This window comes from Notolepis coatsorum (genome assembly GCF_963971535.1).
Source record: "Notolepis coatsorum genome assembly, chromosome: 10".
Lineage (NCBI taxonomy): Eukaryota > Metazoa > Chordata > Actinopteri > Aulopiformes > Paralepididae > Notolepis > Notolepis coatsorum.
The window spans coordinates 12,417,629-12,444,330 of NC_140174.1; the positions used below are offsets into that span (position 1 = coordinate 12,417,629).

At 44.9% G+C, this 26,702-nt stretch overlaps 1 protein-coding gene across 2 annotated transcripts in view; it reads left to right on the forward strand.

Moving 5' to 3' along the window:
• LOC311236190 (circularly permutated Ras protein 1-like) overlaps nt 1–26,445 on the forward strand; it is a 33,561-nt gene extending 7,116 nt beyond the window's left edge. Inside the window, exons 6-21 of one of the 2 annotated variants that reach the window (XM_084323829.1) lie at nt 1,206–1,277; nt 8,636–8,709; nt 8,851–9,039; nt 9,454–9,495; nt 10,509–10,598; nt 10,820–10,971; nt 12,484–12,565; nt 13,814–13,944; nt 14,419–14,524; nt 14,661–14,767; nt 15,309–15,421; nt 17,849–17,966; nt 20,173–20,313; nt 21,582–21,675; nt 25,144–25,173; nt 26,297–26,445. In XM_084323829.1, the coding sequence (XP_084179955.1) occupies nt 1,206–1,277; nt 8,636–8,709; nt 8,851–9,039; nt 9,454–9,495; nt 10,509–10,598; nt 10,820–10,971; nt 12,484–12,565; nt 13,814–13,944; nt 14,419–14,524; nt 14,661–14,767; nt 15,309–15,421; nt 17,849–17,966; nt 20,173–20,313; nt 21,582–21,675; nt 25,144–25,173; nt 26,297–26,386 (1,631 nt within the window). In that variant the 3' untranslated portion in view covers nt 26,387–26,445. The remainder of the gene's footprint in view (nt 1–1,205; nt 1,278–8,635; nt 8,710–8,850; nt 9,040–9,453; nt 9,496–10,508; nt 10,599–10,819; nt 10,972–12,483; nt 12,566–13,813; nt 13,945–14,418; nt 14,525–14,660; nt 14,768–15,308; nt 15,422–17,848; nt 17,967–20,172; nt 20,314–21,581; nt 21,676–25,143; nt 25,174–26,296) is intronic. The other variant, XM_084323830.1, reaches the window with a different exon arrangement.
• The last annotated feature ends 257 nt before the right edge of the window (nt 26,446–26,702 follow it).

Genomic DNA, 26,702 nt, shown 5'->3' on the forward strand with positions numbered 1-26,702 from the left:
GGCCCAGCACTGAGGGGGGGGCCCCAAACATTTTTTTTTTTTTTTTTTTTTTTTACTAGACATCACTCCGGTGCATTATTGATGCTCTCATTGATACTATGTTTGTTTCTGAAGTGTGTGTGTGTGTGTGTGTGTGTGAGATATATAGAGAGAGAGGGGGGGCTTTGGTAGACTATTGCATTGGTCCATTCATTGAAGATGAACGCAATGCGACATCCTTTACTAGGCTCACCCACCAACAGTGCAGGTGCTGAACTGCTGATCCGAATGTATAGGTATAAACCATATTATGCGTTTTCATCAATAAAAAAATAGCCAAAAAAAATTCGCTCGCGCGCATACGCGCGCTCGCATACACGGGGGGCCTACAAATACATTCTTTCATGGGGCCCAGAATCTGGAGCTACACCCCTGTCTGGTGTTATAGAGATATGGTGAGCAGCTCTGGTGTTATAGAGATATGGTGAGCAACTCTGGTGTTATAGAGATATGGTGAGCAGCTCTGGTGTTATAGAGATATGGTGAGTAGCTCTGGTGTTATAGAGATATGGTGAGCAGCTCTGGTGTTATAGAGATATGGTGAGCAGCTCTGGTGTTCTAGAGATATGGTGAGCAGCTCTGGTGTTCTAGAGATATGGTGAGCAGCTCTGGTGTTCTAGAGATATGGTGAGCAGCTCTGGTGTTATAGAGATATGGTGAGCAGCTCTGGTGTTATAGAGATATGGTGAGCAGCTCTGGTGTTATAGAGATATGGTGAGCAGCTCTGGTGTTATAGAGATATGGTGAGTAGCTCTGGTGTTATAGAGATATGGTGAGCAGCTCTGGTGTTATAGAGATATGGTGAGCAGCTCGGGTGTTATAGAGATATGGTGAGCAGCGCTGGTGTTATAGAGATATGGTGAGCAGCTCTGGTGTTATAGAGATATGGTGAGCAGCTCTGGTGTTATAGAGATATAGTGAGCAGCTCTGGTGTTATAGAGATATGGTGAGCAGCTCTGGTGTTATAGAGATATGGTGAGCAGCTCTGGTGTTATAGAGATATGGTGAGCAGCTCTGGTGTTATAGAGATATGGTGAGCAGCTCTGGTGTTATAGAGAGTAGATGACAATAGATGTATTAAATACGGAGGAGTTAGACCAAGGAGGGTTTAGTATTCTTGATACTGTGGAAGAATGTTGACCTTTGTATTTCTACCTGTGCTCCAGACACGGGGCCTCTGCTGGGGAACCCCAACGTGATCCTGGTCAGTTTGGGGAAACTGCTCTCAGAGGAAAATGGTTTGTAAACATTAGTCACCTCCCTCATCTTTATCACCTTTATCACCTTTATCACCTTTATCACATTTATCACATTTATCACCTTTATCACATTATCACCTTTATCACCTTTATCACCTGTATCACCTGTATCACCTTTATCACCTTTAACACCTGTATCACCTTGATCACCTTTATCACCTTTATCACATTTATCACCTTTATCACCTTTATCACCTTATCACCTTTATCACCTGTATCACCTTTATCGACTTTAACACCTTTATCACCTATATCACCTGTATCACCTTTATCACCTGTATCACCTTTATCACCTGTATCACCTTTATCACCTGTATCACCTGTATCACCTTTATCACCTGTATCACCTTTAACACCTTTATCACCTTTAACACCTTTATCACCTTTATCACCTCTATCACCGTTATCACCCCTATCACCTCTATCACCTTTATCACCTGTATCACCTGTATCACCTTTATCACCTGTATCACCTTTATCACCTCTATCACATTTATCACCTTTATCACCTTTATCACCTTTATCACCTGTATCACCTGTATCACCTGTATCACCTTTATCACCTGTATCACCTTTATCACCTGTATCACCTTTATCACCTGTATCACCTCTATCACCTGTATCACCTTTAACACCTTTAACACCTTTATCACCTGTATCACCTTTATCACCTTTATCACCTGTATCACCTCCCTCACCTTTATCTCATCTTCAGCAGGTTGACTTAGTGCTTAAATAACACCTGTTGTAACTATTCAGATGATATTCCTGGACCCCAGGACAGTCAGTATTTATGAACATGCACCACTCTCCTAAAGCTGAGAGAGAGAGAGAGAGAGAGAGAGAGAGAGAGAGAGAGAGAGAGAGAGAGAGAGAGAGAGAGAGAGAGAGAGAGAGAGAGAGAGAGAGAGAGAGAGAGAGAGAGATATGCTTCAGCCTGTACCTTTTCAGTCACAGTCCAGAATCAAAGACTGTTGACAGTCTGGAATGATTGTGCACATGATCAACAAACCAACCCAGTGGTTATTGGGCTCCTTCACAGTGGGTACAGAGCTCCTTCACAGTGGGTATAGAGCTCCTTCACAGTGGGTATAGAGCTCCTTCACAGTGGGTATAGAGCTCCTTCACAGTGGGTATAGAGCTCCTTCACAGTGGGTATAGAGCTCCTTCACAGTGGGTACAGAGCTCCTTCACAGTGGGTACAGAGCTCCTTCACAGTGGGTATAGAGCTCCTTCACAGTGGGTACAGAGCTCCTTCACAGTGGGTACAGAGCTCCTTCACAGTGGGTATAGAGCTCCTTCACAGTGGGTACAGAGCTCCTTCACAGTGGGTATAGGGCTCCTTCACAGTGGGTATAGAGCTCCTTCACAGTGGGTATAGAGCTCCTTCACAGTGGGTATAGAGCTCCTTCACAGTGGGTATAGGGCTCCTTCACAGTGGGTATAGAGCTCCTTCACAGTGGGTATAGAGCTCCTTCACAGTGGGTATAGGGCTCCTTCACAGTGGGTATAGAGCTCCTTCACAGTGGGTATAGGGCTCCTTCACAGTGGGTATAGGGCTCCTTCACAGTGGGTATAGAGCTCCTTCACAGTGGGTATAGAGCTCCTTCACAGTGGGTACAGAGCTCCTTCACAGTGGGTATAGAGCTCATTCACAGTGGGTATAGAGCTCCTTCACAGTGGGTATAGAGCTCCTTCACAGTGGGTATAGAGCTCCTTCACAGTGGGTACAGAGCTCCTTCACAGTGGGTATAGAGCTCCTTCACAGTGGGTACAGGGCTCCTTCACAGTGGGTATAGGGCTCATTCACAGTGGGTATAGAGCTCCTTCACAGTGGGTATAGAGCTCCTTCACAGTGGGTACAGAGCTCCTTCACAGTGGGTATAGAGCTCCTTCACAGTGGGTATAGAGCTCCTTCACAGTGGGTATAGAGCTCCTTCACAGTGGGTATAGAGCTCCTTCACAGTGGTTATAGAGCTCCTTCACAGTGGGTATAGGGCTCCTTCACAGTGGGTATAGGGCTCCTTCACAGTGGGTATAGAGCTCCTTCACAGTGGTTATAGAGCTCCTTCACAGTGGTTATAGAGCTCCTTCACAGTGGGTATAGAGCTCCTTCACAGTGGGTATAGAGCTCCTTCACAGTGGGTATAGAGCTCCTTCACAGTGGGTACAGAGCTCCTTCACAGTGGGTATAGAGCTCCTTCACAGTGGGTATAGAGCTCCTTCACAGTGGGTACAGGGCTCCTTCACAGTGGGTATAGGGCTCATTCACAGTGGGTATAGAGCTCCTTCACAATGGGTATAGAGCTCCTTCACAGTGGGTATAGGGCTCCTTCACAGTGGGTATAGGGCTCCTTCACAGTGGGTATAGAGCTCCTTCACAGTGGGTATAGAGCTCCTTCACAGTGGGTATAGGGCTCCTTCACAGTGGGTATAGAGCTCCTTCACAGTGGGTATAGGGCTCCTTCACAGTGGGTATAGAGCTCCTTCACAGTGGGTATAGAGCTCCTTCACAGTGGGTATAGAGCTCCTTCACAGTGGGTATAGGGCTCCTTCACAGTGGGTATAGAGCTCCTTCACAGTGGGTATAGGGCTCCTTCACAGTGGGTATAGGGCTCCTTCACAGTGGGTATAGGGCTCCTTCACAGTGGGTATAGAGCTCCTTCACAGTGGGTATAGAGCTCCTTCACAGTGGGTATAGGGCTCCTTCACAGTGGGTATAGAGCTCCTTCACAGTGGGTATAGGGCTCCTTCACAGTGGGTATAGAGCTCCTTCACAGTGGGTATAGAGCTCCTTCACAGTGGGTATAGAGCTCCTTCACAGTGGTTATAGAGCTCCTTCACAGTGGGTATAGGGCTCCTTCACAGTGGGTACAGAGCTCCTTCACAGTGGGTATAGAGCTCCTTCACAGTGGGTATAGAGCTCCTTCACAGTGGTTATAGAGCTCCTTCACAGTGGGTATAGAGCTCCTTCACAGTGGGTACAGAGCTCCTTCACAGTGGGTATAGAGCTCCTTCACAGTGGGTATAGGGCTCCTTCACAGTGGGTATAGGGCTCCTTCACAGTGGGTATAGAGCTCCTTCACAGTGGGTATAGAGCTCCTTCACAGTGGGTATAGAGCTCCTTCACAGTGGGTATAGAGCTCCTTCACAGTGGGTACAGAGCTCCTTCACAGTGGGTATAGAGCTCCTTCACAGTGGGTATAGAGCTCCTTCACAGTGGGTATAGGGCTCCTTCACAGTGGGTATAGAGCTCCTTCACAGTGGGTATAGAGCTCCTTCACAGTGGGTATAGAGCTCATTCACAGTGGGTATAGAGCTCCTTCACAGTGGGTATAGAGCTCCTTCACAGTGGGTATAGAGCTCCTTCACAGTGGGTATAGAGCTCCTTCACAGTGGGTATAGGGCTCCTTCACAGTGGGTATAGAGCTCCTTCACAGTGGGTATAGAGCTCCTTCACAGTGGGTATAGGGCTCCTTCACAGTGGGTATAGAGCTCCTTCACAGTGGGTATAGAGCTCCTTCACAGTGGGTATAGAGCTCCTTCACAGTGGGTATAGAGCTCCTTCACAGTGGGTATAGGGCTCCTTCACAGTGAGTATAGGGCTCCTTCACAGTGGTTATAGAGCTCCTTCACAGTGGGTACAGAGCTCCTTCACAGTGGGTATAGAGCTCCTTCACAGTGGGTATAGAGCTCCTTCACAGTGGGTATAGAGCTCCTTCACAGTGGGTACAGAGCTCCTTCACAGTGGGTATAGAGCTCCTTCACAGTGGGTATAGAGCTCCTTCACAGTGGGTATAGAGCTCCTTCACAGTGGGTATAGAGCTCCTTCACAGTGGGTATAGAGCTCCTTCACAGTGGTTATAGAGCTCCTTCACAGTGGGTATAGAGTTCCTTCACAGTGGGTATAGAGCTCCTTCACAGTGGGTACAGAGCTCCTTCACAGTGGGTATAGAGCTCCTTCACAGTGGGTACAGAGCTCCTTCACAGTGGGTATAGAGTTCCTTCACAGTGGGTATAGAGCTCCTTCACAGTGGGTACAGAGCTCCTTCACAGTGGGTATAGAGCTCCTTCACAGTGGGTATAGGGCTCCTTCACAGTGGGTACAGAGCTCCTTCACAGTGGGTACAGAGCTCCTTCACAGTGGGTACAGAGCTCCTTCACAGTGGGTATAGAGCTCCTTCACAGTGGGTATAGGGCTCCTTCACAGTGGGTATAGAGCTCCTTCACAGTGGGTATAGGGCTCCTTCACAGTGGGTATAGGGCTCCTTCACAGTGGGTATAGAGCTCCTTCACAGTGGGTATAGAGCTCCTTCACAGTGGGTATAGGGCTCCTTCACAGTGGGTACAGAGCTCCTTCACAGTGGGTATAGAGCTCCTTCACAGTGGGTATAGAGCTCCTTCACAGTGGGTATAGAGCTCCTTCACAGTGGGTATAGAGCTCCTTCACAGTGGGTATAGGGCTCCTTCACAGTGGGTATAGAGCTCCTTCACAGTGGGTATAGAGCTCCTTCACAGTGGGTATAGAGCTCCTTCACAGTGGGTACAGAGCTCCTTCACAGTGGGTATAGGGCTCCTTCACAGTGGGTATAGAGCTCCTTCACAGTGGGTATAGAGCTCCTTCACAGTGGGTATAGAGCTCCTTCACAGTGGGTATAGGGCTCCTTCACAGTGGGTATAGAGCTCCTTCACAGTGGGTATAGAGCTCCTTCACAGTGGGTACAGAGCTCCTTCACAGTGGGTATAGAGCTCCTTCACAGTGGGTACAGAGCTCCTTCACAGTGGGTATAGAGCTCCTTCACAGTGGGTATAGGGCTCCTTCACAGTGGGTATAGGGCTCCTTCACAGTGGGTATAGAGCTCCTTCACAGTGGGTATAGAGCTCCTTCACAGTGGGTATAGAGCTCCTTCACAGTGGGTATAGGGCTCCTTCACAGTGGGTATAGGGCTCCTTCACAGTGGGTATAGAGCTCCTTCACAGTGGGTATAGAGCTCCTTCACAGTGGGTACAGAGCTCCTTCACAGTGGGTATAGAGCTCCTTCACAGTGGGTATAGAGCTCCTTCACAGTGGGTATAGGGCTCCTTCACAGTGGGTATAGAGCTCCTTCACAGTGGGTATAGGGCTCCTTCACAGTGGGTATAGGGCTCCTTCACAGTGGGTATAGAGCTCCTTCACAGTGGGTATAGGGCTCCTTCACAGTGGGTATAGAGCTCATTCACAGTGGTTATAGAGCTCCTTCACAGTGGGTATAGAGCTCCTTCACAGTGGGTATAGAGCTCCTTCACAGTGGGTATAGAGCTCCTTCACAGTGGGTATAGGGCTCCTTCACAGTGGGTATAGGGCTCCTTCACAGTGGGTATAGAGCTCCTTCACAGTGGGTACAGAGCTCCTTCACAGTGGGTATAGAGCTCCTTCACAGTGGGTATAGAGCTCCTTCACAGTGGGTACAGAGCTCCTTCACAGTGGGTATAGAGCTCCTTCACAGTGGGTATAGAGCTCCTTCACAGTGGGTATAGAGCTCCTTCACAGTGGTTATAGAGCTCCTTCACAGTGGGTACAGAGCTCCTTCACAGTGGGTATAGAGCTCCTTCACAGTGGGTACAGAGCTCCTTCACAGTGGGTACAGAGCTCCTTCACAGTGGGTATAGAGCTCCTTCACAGTGGTTATAGAGCTCCTTCACAGTGGGTATAGGGCTCCTTCACAGTGGGTATAGAGCTCCTTCACAGTGGGTACAGAGCTCCTTCACAGTGGGTATAGAGCTCCTTCACAGTGGGTATAGAGCTCCTTCACAGTGGGTATAGAGCTCCTTCACAGTGGGTATAGAGCTCCTTCACAGTGGGTATAGAGCTCCTTCACAGTGGGTATAGAGCTCCTTCACAGTGGGTATAGAGCTCCTTCACAGTGGGTATAGGGCTCCTTCACAGTGGTTATAGAGCTCCTTCACAGTGGGTATAGAGCTCCTTCACAGTGGGTACAGAGCTCCTTCACAGTGGGTATAGAGCTCCTTCACAGTGGGTATAGAGCTCCTTCACAGTGGGTACAGAGCTCCTTCACAGTGGGTATAGAGCTCCTTCACAGTGGGTACAGAGCTCCTTCACAGTGGGTATAGAGCTCCTTCACAGTGGGTATAGAGCTCCTTCACAGTGGGTATAGAGCTCCTTCACAGTGGGTACAGAGCTCCTTCACAGTGGGTACAGAGCTCCTTCACAGTGGGTACAGAGCTCCTTCACAGTGGGTACAGAGCTCCTTCACAGTGGGTATAGAGCTCCTTCACAGTGGGTACAGAGCTCCTTCACAGTGGGTATAGAGCTCCTTCACAGTGGGTATAGGGCTCCTTCACAGTGGGTATAGAGTTCCTTCACAGTGGGTACAGAGCTCCTTCACAGTGGGTACAGAGCTCCTTCACAGTGGGTACAGAGCTCCTTCACAGTGGGTATAGAGCTCCTTCACAGTGGGTATAGAGCTCCTTCACAGTGGGTATAGGGCTCCTTCACAGTGGGTATAGGGCTCCTTCACAGTGGGTACAGAGCTCCTTCACAGTGGGTATAGAGCTCCTTCACAGTGGGTATAGAGCTCCTTCACAGTGGGTATAGAGCTCCTTCACAGTGGGTATAGGGCTCCTTCACAGTGGGTATAGGGCTCCTTCACAGTGGGTATAGGGCTCCTTCACAGTGGGTATAGAGCTCCTTCACAGTGGGTATAGAGCTCCTTCACAGTGGGTATAGAGCTCCTTCACAGTGGGTATAGGGCTCCTTCACAGTGGGTATAGGGCTCCTTCACAGTGGGTATAGGGCTCCTTCACAGTGGGTACAGAGCTCCTTCACAGTGGGTATAGAGCTCCTTCACAGTGGGTATAGAGCTCCTTCACAGTGGGTATAGGGCTCCTTCACAGTGGGTATAGAGCTCCTTCACAGTGGGTATAGAGCTCCTTCACAGTGGGTATAGAGCTCCTTCACAGTGGGTATAGAGCTCCTTCCTGCCCTGATAAATGGGGCACTTGTGTTGTGGACTATGTTGAGCTCTTGCCCTGAAACGAGGTTTAGACTGTTAGCAGTGCTAGTGTATAAACCTCACATGGGCATGAATTTGATGACTCAACACAGTCAGTGATCCCCATTTATATCACAAAGGGTGACATCACAAAGGGTGACATCACAAAGGGTTCTTCTCACACCGATGTTTAGCTTCAGGAGAGAGTGGTGCATGTTTACAAATACTGACTGAACCGTCCCGGGGCACAGGAAGATCATAATGTGGATTCTTAAAATGGGTGACATTCCCCTTTAATACGTGCCTTGCTAGCAGGCCTCCTAACCTGTGTGTGTCGGTCCCCAGTGTTGGCCATACAGGGGGAACCCACCTCTTGCTCCCAATGTGGCTCCGTGCTGGACTCCTGCTATGACAACGTGGTAATTAGTGGTTTCATTTTTCACATGCAGTGATCTTTACATCCAGATTTTAAATACCAGACATTAAATGTGAACTCTGAGACATTGAGATTAATAACAACATTACTTTCAAACTGTTCCCCCCCTCCCTCTGCCACACAGGTGAAGGTTTGTTACTTCTGCTGCCAGCCATGGGAGCCCACGTCCCCTGCCACCGCACCCCGGTATCCCCAGAATGGCTGCCAAGATGGCCTCTTCCTGTTGAGCCCCGACGACGAGCCCCGGTCACCGGCCGACGCCCTCCTCCTCTTCTGTATCGACATCTCAGGCTCCATGAGTATTACGTCTCAGGTGATGACATCGTTGTGTTTACCCCCCACCCCCTCTTCGCTTCAAGTCTTTGTATTGTGACAGAACTCGCTGCTAATGTGATCGCTGTAGTGAGATGTAGTGACCCTTTATGGGACCGCAAAGGGGATCAATAAAGGAATATCTTATCTTATCTTATCTGTGCATTCTGTGTGAGACCTTTGTTTATGGTGAATAAACATCTTTCTGATGAATGAAACGATGACTCAGCGTACGATTGTCCAAATGCAACCGTGGGAAGAGATAGTAGTGTCTCAGCCAGTAAGCCGTGGGAGGACAGAATTCCACCGAACGATTGCCTCCGTGAACTAAATCAACACAACGCAGAGGTGATGAAGGATGATAACGATCAACGACAGGCTTTATCATCTTTAACATTATCTTATCTTATCCAAGGTCTGGGCGGGAGGACAGGCGGTGTACAGAACCCGTCTCCAGGTGAGTGTGACTCGGTAGTCTTGAGGTAAAGGCACTTGCCTCCTATGTGAGTGTCCTGGGTTTGTTCCATCTGGATTGTACAGGGAATTGTCCCCAGGCCAGCATTGTACATTTTCGTAAATACGTCAATACATTACTCATGGCTATAAAATAACGTACAATATGTACCTTTTTCCTGTGGTCGATAAGTACTTTACTCACATATTTTAAGCCAGATCTGGCTGAACGAGGACACCTGACACAGGCTACTTCATAATATACACCTGTATGTAGTATGTATCTCAACATGCAGGCTACTTCATAATATGCACATGTATGTATCACAACATGCAGGCTACTTCATAATATACACATGTATGTATCACAACATGCAGGCTACTTCATAATATGCACATGTATGTATCTCAACATGCAGGCTACTTCATAATATACACCTGTATGTATCACAACATGCAGGCTACTTCATAATATGCACATGTATGTATCACAACATGCAGGCTACTTCATAATATACACCTGTATGTATCACACCATGCAGGCTACTTCATATTATACACATGTATGTATCACACCATGCAGGCTACTTCATATTATACACATGTACTGTATGTATCACAACATGCAGGCTACTTCATAAAACAAATCACTGTTTTCACAGTACAGTCTCCTCCCCATCATATGTATATACTCTCTGTCAGGATCTATGGGTAACAGTACTGCATATTTGCATATCATATATGTCACAAATGTAACAGTACTATATACCTGTATGTCATGTATGTCCCTATGCCATAAATGTCATGATGTCATGTATGTTGTGTATGTCATAAATGTCACTATTATTTGAAAATGGGGGACCCTGATGTAAACAAGACAAATGACTTTCTCTGGTCTGCATCCCCTTAACAATTGTGTGTATTGAGCCGTACTGTATTGTACCCATTCTGCAATCTGTTAAATAAAGTTTTCATTCATTCATTCATTCATTCATTCATTCATTCATTCAAAACCAGCTCCTCCAGGAAGCCGTGTTGCAGTGCGTTCGGAAACAGAGTCAGCAGCAGCCTGACGCCCGGGTGGGGCTCATCACCTTCAATGACCAGGTACAGAATCAGCACAGGTCCGTCTCCATCAGCATCACGTCTGCGGACGAAAGCCCTTGACTTTGAACCACATCATTTACATTTAGTCATTTAGCTGAACGCTTTCATCGAAAGTGACTTACAGTACAGGTTCTGTACGACAGGTCAGCAGGAAGGTACAACTCTTTCAGCTGAGTAACAATGTTCATAATTGTCCGTCCGCTGATGTTCTGCGTCGCCAGGTGACGATACACAGATACGAGGAGTTCACATCCCGATTCTTGCGGGGCGCCGAGTTGACGGACAGCGGGTACCTGAAGGAGGTCGCCCTCAGCGTCCCGAGTCCACCTCCGCTCTCACGGACCCGGGACTGTCTACAGAGAGAGGTTCTGGGGTAAAGATTTAATATGTAACACTTTATTTTTTTGCCTTTCTATCTTTCTCTCATCCCCAAATTTAGACGTTAAGCCAATTCGTTGCGAGCAATGCCCTACTGTCAGTCTGGGGAGGGTGTAGACTACCACATGCTGCCCCGCTGTTGGTCTGGGGAGGGTGTAGAATACCACATGCTGCCCCGCTGTCGGTCTGGGGAGGGTGTAGACTACCACATGCTGCCCTACTGTTGGTCTGGGGAGGGTGTAGACTACCACATGCTGCCCTACTGTCAGTCTGGGGAGGGTGTAGACTACCACATGCTGCGCTACTGTCGGTCTGGGGAGGGTGTAGACTACCACATGCTGCCCTACTGTCAGTCTGGGGAGGGTGTAGACTACCACATGCTGCGCTACTGTCGGTCTGGGGAGGGTGTAGACTACCACATGCTGCCCTACTGTCGGTCTGGGGAGGGTGTAGACTACCACATGCTGCCCTACTGTCGGTCTGGGGAGGGTGTAGACTACCACATGCTGCCCTACTGTCAGTCTGGGGAGGGTGTAGACTACCACATGCTGCCCTACTGTCGGTCTGGGGAGGGTGTAGACTACCACATGCTGCCCTACTGTCGGTCTGGGGAGGGTGTAGACTACCACATGCTGCCCTACTGTCGGTCTGGGGAGGGTGTAGACTACCACATGCCTCCTCCGATACATGTGGAGTTGCCAGCCGCTTCTTTTCACCTGACAGCAAGGAGTTTCACTGGGAGAACGTAACGCATGCAGAGGTTCACGTTATTTCCCCCAGATCCCCTCCCTGCTGAACTGGCGCCTCGACCGACCAGTAGGAGTCGCTGTTTTGGTATTGCTTTACTCAACCCTTTTTGACTCGTGGCCCAACTTTGTCGTTACAAAACACCCAGACATTGAAAACAGATGACAAACAGACAAAACAGACATTTTTGCCAATTAATTCACGGGGATGCAGGTGGGTGAAGAAATCTTTCAGTTTTCTTTCCTTCTCTGTCGCTATGATTTTCTTGCTAACTTGGCTGAAACATTTGAGCGCGGAAGCGCACATAGCCTGCTGATCACATCATGTGATCGCAGGGCCGGCCCTGGCATATTTGACGCCCTAGGTGACTTATGACACCTCCCTCCCCCATGGTGCCAAACATTTTATGGAAGATTATAAATTATAAACAATCCAAGTTGACATGTTTAACCCCTTAAGCCAGAGTGGTCCGGTACGGTACAAAATGAATATCACGTCATGAATAGATACATTTTCTGAAAATATGGCTAGTTCTTAATTACATGTAACAGGTTAATGCATTATGTTTACCTGCTGTCTGTTTAAAGATGTCAATTTAGATTGTTTTCTTCCAGACAACGTATAAATACATAAATACGAACGGGGAGGGTAAACTCCAGCTTCACATTAGCCAAGGAGAGACCAGCGACCCCGTTTCAATTCCATGTGACCCCGCTTGGGGTCACAGCCCCTGCTCTAACGGTTCTCTCTTGGGTCAAAGGTTATCGGAGGGCGGGGCCACAGCCCTCGGTCCGGCTGCTCTCCTGGCCGTAGCGATGGCCTCCAGACAACCAGGGTCTAAAGTAAGAGTCTGAATGAATGAATAAATGAATGAATGAATGAATGAACTAATGAATGAATGAATGAATGAATGAATGAATGAATGAATGAAAACTTTATTAACAGATTGCAGAATGGGTACAATACAGTAGGGCTCAATACACACAATTGTTATGGGGATGCAGACCAGAGAAAGACGTTTGTCTTGTTTACATCAGGGTCCCCCATTTTCAATTCATAGTGAATGTCTTCTGTCTTTCTGAACGTGCAATACTGTCTGTCACTCGCGCCTTGTTTTTATACTTTATTCATCTTTTTGAGATTCTTTATTTTGGCATTAAACATTTTCTTAATATTTGTAATTGTAGTTTAAATCTATATTTTGTGATTTTTGTCTGAAGGGTGGACTAGCAAAGTAAGATTTTCATTGTAAATGGTGCATCCATTGACCTCTATAGGTCATGTTAAAGGTACAGTATGTCGTCGAGTTATGCTGCTCTGATTATGTCCGCTGTGAAAGTATATAATCTTTATACATTTTTACCATGTTTTCTATGCAAAATATTTTTCTTCAAAGCAACTAGTAACTGATGGGTTCAGATAAATGTAGTGGAGTAAAAGGTACAATATTTCCTTTGAATTGTAGTGGAGTAAAAGTATAAAGTTTGCTAAAATGAAAATACTAGCGCTCCACATTGCTTTCAGTTTAGCTGGTCGTTCATACTAATACACATTGGCCGTATTAGGGGGTGGGAAACTGATGGGTGGGGATCGGGCGTTGTGGACAGCGACTCCTACAGGTCGGTTGGTGCGCCTGCGCAGTAGAATCAGGAAGTGTCAGGGGCAGCGTGAGCCTCCCACGCGTTACTCCTCGCCACTGAGAGATCGAGCTGCGCAGGTGAAAAGATGCGACTGCTGTTACCTCAAGTACCGGAGGGGACTTGTGCTATGTATGACTTAGTCCACATTGCAGCCGGCTTGTGGGAGGCAAGAAACAGCGTTCGTGACAGGGGAGGGTTGAATTGGATGATACGAAATTGGGATGGGAGAAAAATATAGAAAATGGGAGAAAAAGTGGATACAAAAAAAAGTACAAGTAGCTTGAAATTGTACTTAAGTGCAGTACTTGAGAAAAAAGTTACTTTCCACCACTGCCAGGAACCTTCCGACTACCAGACGACCGCTCTACCTCCTGAGCCACTGTTGCCCCCATTGTGCAGTGTAACTGTTTAACTGTGCATATGGCAAACACATGTATCTCTGTGTCTCAGGTGATCATCTGTACGGACGGGAAGGCCAACACAGAGCTGGGGAATCTGGAGGTGGAGGACAGTGATGCTCATCCCCTCCTGTCATCCACCATCTTCTACCAGGATCTGGGGGAGTACGCTGCCAGCCAGGGGTCAGTACAGAACTCTAACGAGTAGTACAGGGCTCTAACGAGTACGCTGCCAGCCAGGGGTCAGTACAGAGCGCTAACGAGTACGCTGCCAGCCAGTGGTCAGTACAGAGCGCTAACGAGTATGCTGCCAGCCAGGGGTCAGTACAGGGCTCTAACGAGAACAGGAAACCAGGAAATTTATCTTGTGTTTACTGCAAAGCAGGAGGGACTGAGAGACCCACCGAGAGACCGACAGTGGCTCAGGAGGTAGAGCGGTCGTCAGAAGGTTCCCGGTTGGATTCCCGCTCCTCCCAGGCAGCGTGTTGAAGTGTCCTTAAGCAAGACACTTAACCCAAAATTAACTAAATTGTTAAGCGCTTTGGATAAAAGCTGTTATATAAATGCACCATTTACCATTTACCCATGTTACTGACCAGACAATCTATAGCAGTGATGGCTGTCGGAATGTAGAGCTATTATTATTTTAACATGTAGACCCCCCCCTACTTCCACTAGTGTGATAGTGTCGGTGCTGTCCATGGAGGGAACAGACTGCAGACTGGATGAGCTGGGGAGGCTGGCGGATCGCACGGGAGGACGGGTGAGAGAGAACAATAGAGGATGTAGGAGTGATGGATTGTAAAATACAAGTTAGTTCACTGTGTTTCAAACAGTATGCAGTGAACTTGAAAAGAGAGGATCTATGTCTGTTAAAGAGTCGTCTCTCTCCCCCCCAGGTGGTGATAGCCAGCCCTCACAGGCTGCACGCAGAGTTTGAAGCCATCGTGGAGAACAGGACCATAGCCACGCACTGCAGTGTCACTTTGTTGGTGCCCAAGACACTGTAGGTTCTGAAACACCTTTCTCAATTTTATTTCATTTAATTTCAAACCTTTATTTAAACTCGAAAGGCCACAGAGGTTTCCCTCATTTACAGTCACGTCGAGTGTAGATACAGAGTTAAGCAAATAAAGGCGTATAAAATCACACAGCATATAAAATCATAAATGACAAATCAATTAAAACACGTACAACTTGATTGACAAAGGTTGGAGATTAAGGTCTTAAACTCTGCAACAGAGGGGAGAATCTCGAGCTTTAAGGACTGTTGGAGTTCATTCCATGAGTTAGAGGGGCATCATAGCAAAATGCAGATTTACCCTGTTCAGAGCAAACTGGACCTTAAAGACCAGCCAGTCACTAGAACGGGTCCCATAGGTTCCAAAATTCCATTCCAATAATGATGTAGTATTCTTTATGTGTTTCGTGTGAAAATGTGTTTCTTTGTATCTTTATGTCTTGACCCTCCCTTCCGTTATCATGTAAGGGTTACCATCTTTCTCCCGAGGCCCGTGAGTTTGAGCCTCTTTCTTGCTTGGCTGCAGGGGCGTGAGAGGAGAGAGGCAGGCGGGACACAGAGCCACCAGAGAGGTGGGGAACGTGGCCCCAGACACAGAGATCACCTTTCAGTTTGGAGCCAATGACACCGATGCAGATGGTGAGAACCGCAGTCTGATATGAGAGAGGATTCAGGTGGTGAGAAGAACCACAGTCTGATATGAGAGAGGATTCAGGTGGTGAGAAGAACCACAGTCTGATATGAGAGAGGATTCAGGTGGTGAGAAGAACCACAGTCTGATATGAGAGAGGATTCAGATGGTGAGAAGAACCACAGTCTGATATGAGAGAGGATTCAGGTGGTGAGAAGAACCACAGTCTGATATGAGAGAGGATTCAGATGGTGAGAAGAGCCACAGTCTGATATGAGAGAGGATGTGGCAGGCTTCACAAACCCTTCACCCGAGTAAGATCATATAAAAGTGCATGTGTTGAAAAACCTACTTATAAGTAGGTTTTTCTATAGAAATTACACTACTATTTTGACCACTACACTACTATTTTTACCACTACACTACTATTCTGGCCACTACACTACTAGTTTGACCACTACATTGCCCACTACACTACTATTCTGACCACTACACTACTATTTTGTCCACTGCACTACTATTCTGACCACTGCACTACTATTCCGACCACTGCACTACTATTCTGACCACTACACTACTATTATGCCCACTACACTACTATTTTGCCCACTACACTACTATTATGCCCACTACACTACTATTCTGACCACTACCCTACTATTATGCCCACTACCCTACTATTATGCCCACTACACTACTATTCTGACCACTACACTACTATTTTTCCCACTACACTACTAGTTTGACCACTACATTGCCCACTACACTACTATTCCGACCACTACACTACTATTTTGCCCACTACACTACTATTTTGCCCACTACACTACTACACTACTAACATACTTAGGCTAAGTATAAATGGTTGATATGTCATCATGTCTTAGTGCTACAAAGCGATCTCACTTCAATGCGTCGGCTTCTGTCACGCTACATTCTCATGTTTTTTTATGGGTCAATATCAGATTCCAGTGTGAACTGGTTACGCTCCTGAACTGACCCACAAGCACAAATGAACAATAAAGAAGATGGAGGATTTAAACATGGAGGACACTGAGGTCACAGTTTATGGTTTCATTTACAAGTTGAACGCAGTGGAGGCCAGCTAATTAAAACAGATCAGACCTGTATCTGATTCAGGACCACATGTGAAAGTGGCCCAAATCAAAATAGAAAAGATCAGATACCATGTGATTGGTGTTGTTCACACTGTCATGGGGAAGAAAACAGACCTGAGTCACCTGTTGCCTGCAGCTAGGCCAGCTTGAAGTTTAAAACTACATAATTTTTGAGAAATCATCATGTATGTTAAATAATATGTTTCTTTAAAGACGTAGCCGCAGGTTTCTTGATAAATTGGGTAAAAGATTTAAAGTAATAATAATTTCCCAACAAGGACAACAGTTAAAAGGTGCACACAGTGCAACATTGCAACATTGCATTTAGGTATATAATGTATAATGCTTGAGTAGAAATACAGCAGTTACTTTCCAGCCGTGTGATGAAGACGATGACTGTCAGATGTTCCGCAGCTCATCAGCTCACTCTGTCTTCCTGTCCGTCCTGCTCAGTGTCTCCTCCTTCCTGTCCGTCCTGCTCAGTGTCCCCTCCTTCCTGTCCGTCCTGCTCAGTGTCCCCTCCTTCCTGTCCGTCCTGCTCAGTGTCTCCTCCTTCCTGTCCATTCTGCTCAGTGTCTCCTCCTTCCTATCCGTCCTGCTCAGTGTCTCCTCCTTCCTGTCCGTCCTGCTCAGTGTCTCCTCCTTCCTGTCCGTCCTGCTCAGTGTCTCCTCCTTCCTGTCCGTCCTGCTCAGTGTCTCCTCCTTCCTGTCTGTCCTGCTCAGTGTCTCCTCCTTCCTGTCCGTCCTGCTCAGTGTCCCCTCCTTCCTGTCCGTCCTGCTCAGTGTCTCCTCCTTCCTGTCCGTCCTGCTCAGTGTCTCCTCCTTCCTGTCCGTCCTGCTCAGTGTCTCCTCCTTCCTGTCCGTCCTGCTCAGTGTCTCCTCCTTCCTGTCCGTCCTGCTCAGTGTCCCCTCCTGCTCATCCCTCTGTCTTCCTGTCCGTCCTGCTCAGTGTCCCCTCCTGCTCATCCCTCTGTCTTCTTGTCCGTCCTGCTCAGTGTCCCCTCCTGCTCATCCCTCTGTCTTCCTGTCCGTCCTGCTCAGTGTCCCCTCCTGCTCATCCCTCTGTCTTCCTGTCCGTCCTGCTCAGTGTCCCCTCCTGCTCATCCCTCTGTCTTCCTGTCCGTCCTGCTCAGTGTCCCCTCCTGCTCATCCCTCTGTCTTCCTGTCCGTCCTGCTCAGTGTCCCCTCCTGCTCATCCCTCTGTCTTCCTGTCCGTCCTGCTCAGTGTCCCCTCCTGCTCATCCCTCTGTCTTCCTGTCCGTCCTGCTCAGTGTCCCCTCCTGCTCATCCCTCTGTCTTCCTGTCCGTCCTGCTCAGTGTCCCCTCCTGCCTGTGGCAGCCACCTGTCCGTCCAGCTGCAGCTGAGGTACAAGAGGACAGACGGACAGAAGACGCTCAGGGTGCTGACGGCTCACAGGGAGGTGACCCACGTCAGGTGAGGAGACCAGACTAGACTAGATTACATTACATTACATTAGGTTAGATTACATTACATTACATTAGGTTAGATTACATTACATTACATTACATTACATTAGGTTAGATTACATTACATTACATTACATTAGGTTAGGTTAGATTACATTACATTAGACTAGATTACATTACATTACATTACATTACATTAGACTAGATTAGATCTGATTAGATTAGGTTAGATTACATTACATTAGGTTACATTAGACTAGATTAGACCAGATTACATTACATTACATTAGACTAGATTAGATCAGATTACATTACATTAGATTATGTTAGATTACATTACATTAGACTAGATTAGACCAGATTACATTACATTACATTAGACTAGATTAGATCAGATTACATTACATTAGATTATGTTAGATTACATTACATTAGACTAGATTAGATCTGATTAGATTAGGTTAGATTACATTACATTACATTACATTAGACTAGATTAGATCAGATTACATTACATTACATTAGACTAGATTAGATCTGATTAGATTAGGTTAGATTACATTACATTACATTACATTACATTAGACTAGATTAGATCAGATTACATTACATTACATTAGACTAGATTAGATCAGATTACATTACATTACATTACATTAGATTACGTTAGATTACATTACATTAGACTAGATTATATCTGATTAGATTAGGTTAGATTACATTACATTACATTAGACTAGATTAGATCAGATTACATTACATTAGACTAGATTAGATCAGATTACATTACATTACATTACATTAGATTACATTACATTAGACTAGATTAGATCAGATTCGATTAGATTAGGTTAGGTTAGGTTAGGTTAGGTTAGATTAGATTACATTACATTATGTTAGATTACATTACATTAGACTAGATTAGATCAAATCAGATTATATTATATTAGGTTAGATTACATTACATTAGATAGATTACATTACATTACATTATATTACGTTAGATTACATTACATTAGATTAGACTAGACTAGACTAGATTAGATTAAAATGTATTGTCATCATACAGCACAATAAATTTGGCATCCAACCAGGGTGCAAATGTAACCGTAAAGTGCAACAGTAATATACAATGTACAGGTGATTAAACTGGGTATAAAATATATAAATTAGTACTACTGAGTAATAGTGCTAATCAGATGTGTGTACAGAGTTGTATTAATATGTACAGTAATACAGGTATAAAGACACTATGGTAGTAAGACTTCTTAAAATTGGTGGACTATCCCTTTAGTACACAGGGCCAGAAGGACGTTTATTTTACATCAGCACAAATTAACCACCTATTCTGACCACTGCACTACTATTCTGCCCACTACACTACATTGACCACTACACTACTATTCTGACCACTACACTACTATTCTGACCACTACACTACTATTCTGACCACTACACTACTATTCTGACCACTGCACTACTATTCTGACCACTACACTACTATTCTGACCACTACACTACTATTATGACCACTACACTACTATTCTGACCACTGCACTACATTGACAACTACACTACTATTCTGACCACTACACTACTATTCTGACCACTACACTACTATTCTGACCACTACACTACATTGACAACTACACTACTATTCTGACCACTACACTGCATTGACCACTACACTACTATTCTGACCACTACACTACTATTCTGACCACTACACTACTATTCTGACCACTACACTACTATTCTGACCACTACACTACATTGACAACTACACTACTATTCTGACCACTACACTACATTGACCACTACACTATTAATCTGACCACTACACTACTATTCTGACCACTACACTACATTGACAACTACACTACTATTCTGACCACTACACTACATTGACAACTACACTACTATTCTGACCACTACACTACATTGACCACTACACTATTAATCTGACCACTACACTATTAATCTGACCACTACACTACATTGACCACTACACTATTAATCTGACCACTACACTACTATTCTGACCACTACACTACTATTCTGACCACTACACTACATTGACCACTACACTACTATTCTGACCACTACACTACATTGACCACTACACTACTATTCTGACCACTGATCTGAGTGGCAGTAGAAGCATGACAGGTTGTTGTTATGGTGATAATGACAGCGTGGCCCCTCCCCCTCAGCGCGGCGGCGCTCTGCTCTCTGTCTCTGGCCATCGTCCAGCTGAACTCCTCCCAGGCCAGCGCTGGCCTGGCGGTCAGAGGCCGATTCCTGGACGCCGCGAGGGAGAGCGACCTGCAGGGGCGGCTGATGGAGAGAGCGCTGTGAGTGTGTGTGTGTGTGCGTGCTTGCGTGCGTGCTTGCGTGCGTGTGTGTGTGTTGCACTAGATAGTAATGCACTAAGGCTACGTTCACAATGCAGGCAAAAGTGTCTAGAATCTTTTTCCACTCATATGTGCCTCAGATCTGTGTTTTTTTCATGCCAGTGTGAACAGCACAAATCACATGGAATCTGATCTTTTCAATTCTGATTTGGACCACTTTCATAAGGTCCTAAATCAGATACAGGTCTGATCTTTCTGCAACGTGACCTCAGTCTGAACAGCCATATCAGAATTAATGTGACTTTTACGTCGCTCTAGAATTGTCATTCATCACAATTCTGCACTGTGGATACAGACAGTGAAGACCGCTGTGATGGAGGTGGTCAGTGGATACAGACATGGAAGACAGCTGTGATGGAGGTGGTCAGTGGATACAGACATGGAAGACAGCTGTGATGGAGGTGGTCAGTGGATACAGACATGGAAGACAGCTGTGATGGAGGTGGTCAGTGGATACAGACATGGAAGACAGCTGTGATGGAGGTGGTCAGTGGATACAGACATGGAAGACAGCTGTGATGGAGGTGGTCAGTGGAGGGACAGTGAAGACAGCTGTGATGGAGGTGGTCAGTGGAGGGACAGTGAGGTGTTTACCTTATAAGTATTTCAGATACTTCTGTACAAGCAGCACGTGAGGGGACGTATCATAACCGCTCTGTGTATGAAAGCATATTGAGGGAAGAAATGTCTCTCTCACAGATTAGCTGTCCTCCACTGCACAACAATTTATAAATTAAACCATAAACTGTGACTTCAGTTTCCCCCATGTTTACGTCCATCTTCGTTATTGTTCATTTGTCAGTTCATAGGAGCGTGACCAGTTCACACCTGAATCTGATATTGGCCACTTTTTTATTTTTTTTTTAAATAATGTGAACAGACAAACAAAAGGAATCTGATCTGAGCATTACATCAGAATAGACCTGTCTCAAACCCTGCCCTCTTTTCTTGATCCTCCAATCACAACTGTCGCTTACCTCGGACAAACCAAGTTTGTCCGAGGTAAGCGACAGTTGTGATTGGAGGATCAAGAAAAGAGGGCAGGGTTTGAGACAGGTCCATTGAGCACTAAGGCCTGCAGTGTGAACTAAGTGCTTCAGCGTGTCGGAAAAACAGTCTGTAGGGTGTTATTTGACACGTGCCTTCTTCTTCTTCTACTTGGGGTTTGGCTGGAAACGTTGTGTATTTTGCCTATGATTGCGATGCAGAGAGCATAATCACAGTGCGGAGGATGACCAGACCTACCAGAAGTGGCTTAAACGCATGGAGCCGATACACACCAGTATACATAACTATACAAGGGTGAGTATTCAGTACACACCAGTATACATAACTATACAAGGGTGAGTATTCAGTACACACCAGTATACATAACTATACAACGGTGAGTATTCAGTACACACCAGTATACATAACTATACAACGGTGAGTATTCAGTACACACCAGTATACATAACTATACAAGGGTGAGTATTCAGTACACACCAGTATACATAACTATACAAGGGTGAGTATTCAGTACACACCAGTATACATAACTATACAAGGGTGAGTATTCAGTACACAGCAGTATACATAACTATACAACGGTGAGTATTCAGTACACACCAGTATACATAACTATACAATGGTGAGTATTCAGTACACACCAGTATACATAACTATACATAACTATAGCAGCATGGGGGAGGGGGGGTACAGGTATGGGCAGGGTAATAGTAGAAAGACATAAATAGTAGATAGATCTCAGGGCGGCTGGGTGGCGCAGCGGACATTGCGCTCGTCACCAACGCAAGAGACACCGGGTTCGAATCCGGCTGTCGGCGTTGCCTCCGGCTTGGGCCGGCCGTCATACGAACTCAATTGGCAGAGTCAGCGGGGTGGAAGTCGATGGGTGGTAATCTGGACGTTGTGGACAGCGACTCCTACAGGTCGGTTGGGGGACGCCTGGCACAGCAGAGACAGGAAAAGGCGGGGGTAGTGTGAGCCTGAGCCTCCCACACGTTACACCTCGCCAATGAGAGTCCACGCTGGCAGGTGAAAAGATGTGACAGGCTGCCTCCTCGTGTATCGGAGGGGACACGTGATGCAAGGCTTCTATCCTCCCTACAACCGGCCAGTGGAGGGCATATGTGAGCAACGTTCAAGACAGGGGAGGGGAGAATTGGTACAGCGAAATTGGGATGGGAGAAAAATAGAAAAAGAGGAGAAAAAGAGGAGGAAAAAAAATAGTAGATAGATCTCCATGGGAGATCGTGCTTTCTGCTCGTCCGCTCCCAGTCTGTGGAATGCTCTCCCTGATCATCTGAGAGCACCACAGACCATCTGAGAGCACCACAGACTGTGGATGCTTTTAAAAAGGGCCTTTAGTTTTAGCCCCACACATTTTATGTTCTTTTACTCTTTTACTAGTTTTAGCCCTTCTTATTTTATGTTCTTTTACTCTTTTACTAGTTTTAGCCCTTCTTATTTTATGTTCTTTTACTCTTTTACTAGTTTTAGCCCTCCTTATTTTATGTTCTTTTTACTCTTTTACTAGTTTTAGCCCTTCTTATTTTATGTTCTTTTTACTCTTTTACTAGTTTTAGCCCTTCTTATTTTATGTTCTTTTTACTCTTTTACTAGTTTTAGCCCTTCTTATTTTATGTTCTTTTACTCTTTTACTAGTTTTAGCCCTTTATGTAAATTGTACTCGATAGTTTTTATGTTCTTCCACACTGTAGTGTCTTGATATTTGTTCCACAAATATAAAGCGCCCCTACAAATTGAATATATTATGATTATTATTATTAATATTATTATTATAAATATGGGCAATTTAATATAATTAACTCTGAATATAAAAATATGAGAAAAATAAACAGTGTAAACAAAGGTGCAGATAAGGGTCTGTATGCCCTATCGGTTATATTATACGTTACAATAAATATACGAATTTGAATCTGAATATATACTATGAGTAAGAGTAAAAGTAAACAGTATATACAAAGTGCAGTATACACAAGGTACCCTAACTGGCATGATATACATCATACGTTTATAGTCCGTGCAGGTTTCGGTGGTTAAGAGTCAAACACACTTAGTGGTCAGACGTTCCTAACAGTTCTTGAGTTCTACAGCCGTTAGTTCTCCAGCTGCTGGCAGTGGCCCATGCCCACAGTTGTGTTCGATATAAAACAGTGGTTAACACTGTTGCCTCACAGCGAGGAGGTCCTGGGTTCAAACCACAGCAGGGGGTCTTTCTGTGTGGAGTTTGCATGTTCTCCCCCCCCCCCCGTGTTTGCGTGGGTTTCCTCCGGGTGCTCTGATTTCCTCCCACACCAAGAGACATGTTAGGTTTCCAGCCCTTGTCTTCGACCGAGTTACTGGCATTACATCCCTTGACCAAGGTACTGATGTTACAGCTGGAGTTTGTCCCTTGACCAAGGTACTGGTGTTACAACTGGAGCTCGTACCTTGACCAAGGTACTGGTGTTACAACTGGAGCTCGTCCCTTGACCAAGGTACTGGTGTTACAACTGGAGCTCGTACCTTGACCAAGGTACTGGTGTTACAACTGGAGCTCGTCCCTTGACCAAGGTACTGGTGTTACAACTGGAGCTCGTCCCTTGACCAAGGTACTGGTGTTACAACTGGAGCTGGTCCCTTGACCAAGGTACTGGTGTTACAACTGGAGCTGATCCCTTGACCAAGGTACTGGTGTTACAACTGGAGTTGGTCCCTTGACTTGATTGATTGATTGATTGATTGATTGATTGATTGATTGATTGATTGATTGATTGATTGATTGATTGATAGATTGATTGATTGATTAATTGATTGATTGAAAACTTTATTAACAGATTGCAGAATGGGTACAATACAGTACAGCTCAATACACACAATTGTTAAGGGGATGCAGACCAGAGAAAGACTTTCGTCTTGTTTACATCAGGGTCCCCCATTTTCAATTAATCAGGACATATATGACATACATGACATACAGATATACAGTACTGCTACATCTATACATTTATGACATACCAGATTTGCAAATACAGTACTGTTTGTGATACAAAAATAGTCCAGAAAAGAGTATATACATTTGACGTAAAAACTGTACATTGGGGGAGCTGGTCCCTTGACCAAGGTACTGGCATTACAACTGGAGCTGGTCCCCGGGCGCCGCACTGTGTGGCTGCCCACGGCTCCTAACCAGTTAGGACGGGTCACATGCAGAGGACGGATTTCCCCCCAAGGGGATAAATAAAGGTTCAACTTACTTAGCTTAACTTAACTTAACAAGGGTGAGTATTCAATATCGTACTGACACTGATGCTGAATATTATTATTATTATTATTATTATTATTATTATTATTATTATTATTATTATTATTATTATTATTATTATTATTATTATTATTATTATTATTATTATTATTATTATTATTATTATTATTATTATTATATATACAGACCCTCATCTACACCTTTGTTTACACTGTTTATTTGTCCTCGTATTTCTTATATTCTGAGTAAATTATATTGTTTACACTGTTAATTTTTTTCTCATATTTTTATATTCAGATCCAATTCTATTGCCTATATTTATGTCTTTCTACTATTATCCTGCCCATACCTGTACCTCCCCTCCCCTCCCCCATGCTGCTATGATGCCTGAATTTCCCCACAAGGGGATCAATAAAGGAACATCTCATCTTATCTTATAGTTAAAATCGTAATATTACATGATCCTTATTTTAATATTTGATTTTTGTTTCCCCCTCCAGAGAAATTCTGTCATTTCGGACACACAGGTGGTAAGTAAACATCACGATTCATAATCATTGTACATTTTCATACTGTTCTCATATGAATGAGAACGAGGGTTACAATTTAAGGGGAACATTTAATTTAAAAAGATAGTTTTCGAACGACCATGAAGTTAAAGCAATGTCATGAAGTTAAAGCAATGTCAAAACATAAAACAGTTTAAAATAAAATACAGTCAAATGGTTTTCCAGAGGTACAGAGATGAAGAAGGGGTTTGATAACTGGCAGTATGTATGTGTATGTATGTATATATAAGTGTATATATGTGCATATGTAGGTATATAGTTGTATGTATGTATACAAAATGGCTAGAGGAACTATACAGGGTAACATGTAGTTTTGGCAAATATTAATAAGGTATTATAAAAAGATATGTATTGTTAACTAAGTTAATCTTTTCAATATGAGTCTAGTAATGTATGAATTAGTCAATATAATAATATAGTAAGTTCTGATGAGTAAATAGGGGTGGGACTAAATAAGTGTATGCTTCTTCCCACTCCTTTTCAAATATGTAAATGACGGGGGGATTTAGTTTGACTTTTTTGTTTGTTCTTTGTTCTTTTAATTTTTATATAAATGTATTATTTGAACGGCTTAAGGCTATATTTGTACTGTCCTGCTCTCTGACACAGCCTCTACAGGCGCTGGTCACGTCTCACCAGAGAGAAGAGAAACATTCCAATCAACTTCTATGTGTACAAAAGAATATTATGTTTGTACAGGATGCAGCCCTATCTAACTATCTATTTATTTATTTATTTATTTATTCTGCTATTGGTTATTCAGATCCCCATTAGCTGTCACCTAGGCAACAGCTATTCTTGCTGAGGTCCACATGGATCAAAACAAAAACATACTTACATACATAGAATCCAACATTAAAAGAGTCCAACGCAAAGAAAGAGAATAATGGACACTTTAATTAAAATAAAAGGTGGCGTTAGGAAATATACACATACACACACACACATACACACGTGTTTTTTTCTTCTGCTAACACTTCCCTCTCTTCATCCCCTCTCTCTCTCTCTCCCTCCCCCTCTCTCCCTCTCTCTCTCTTCATCCCTTTCTCTCTCTCCCTCTCTCTCTCTCTCTCTCTCGCATCAGTCTCTGACAGACATGGGTGCAGCATTGCTCTACAGTATGAAGCACAGCAACACAACGTCCATCTCCCTGAAGGACAGGAACCCAGTCTGACCCACCCACCCAGTCTGACCCCTCCCACCCAGTCTGACCCCCCCCCCCCCTCCTGACCCGCCAACCCAGTCTACAAAGTACATGAATTGTACTAAGTCATTTCTATTGTAAATACATCAGTTTCTAAGAATAAGACTTGCTTGTGTTTTTCTTCTCACACTGTATCATGTTGTCAGAGGTGGCTGTCAGTGTAGATGTGTGCTTGAGTACATGAGTGTGTTTGATATGGTCTCTCTTGTCAGTGTAACACATTAGTGTGTTTGATATCAATCAATCAATCAAATGTATTTATATAGCACATTTAGACATGACACTT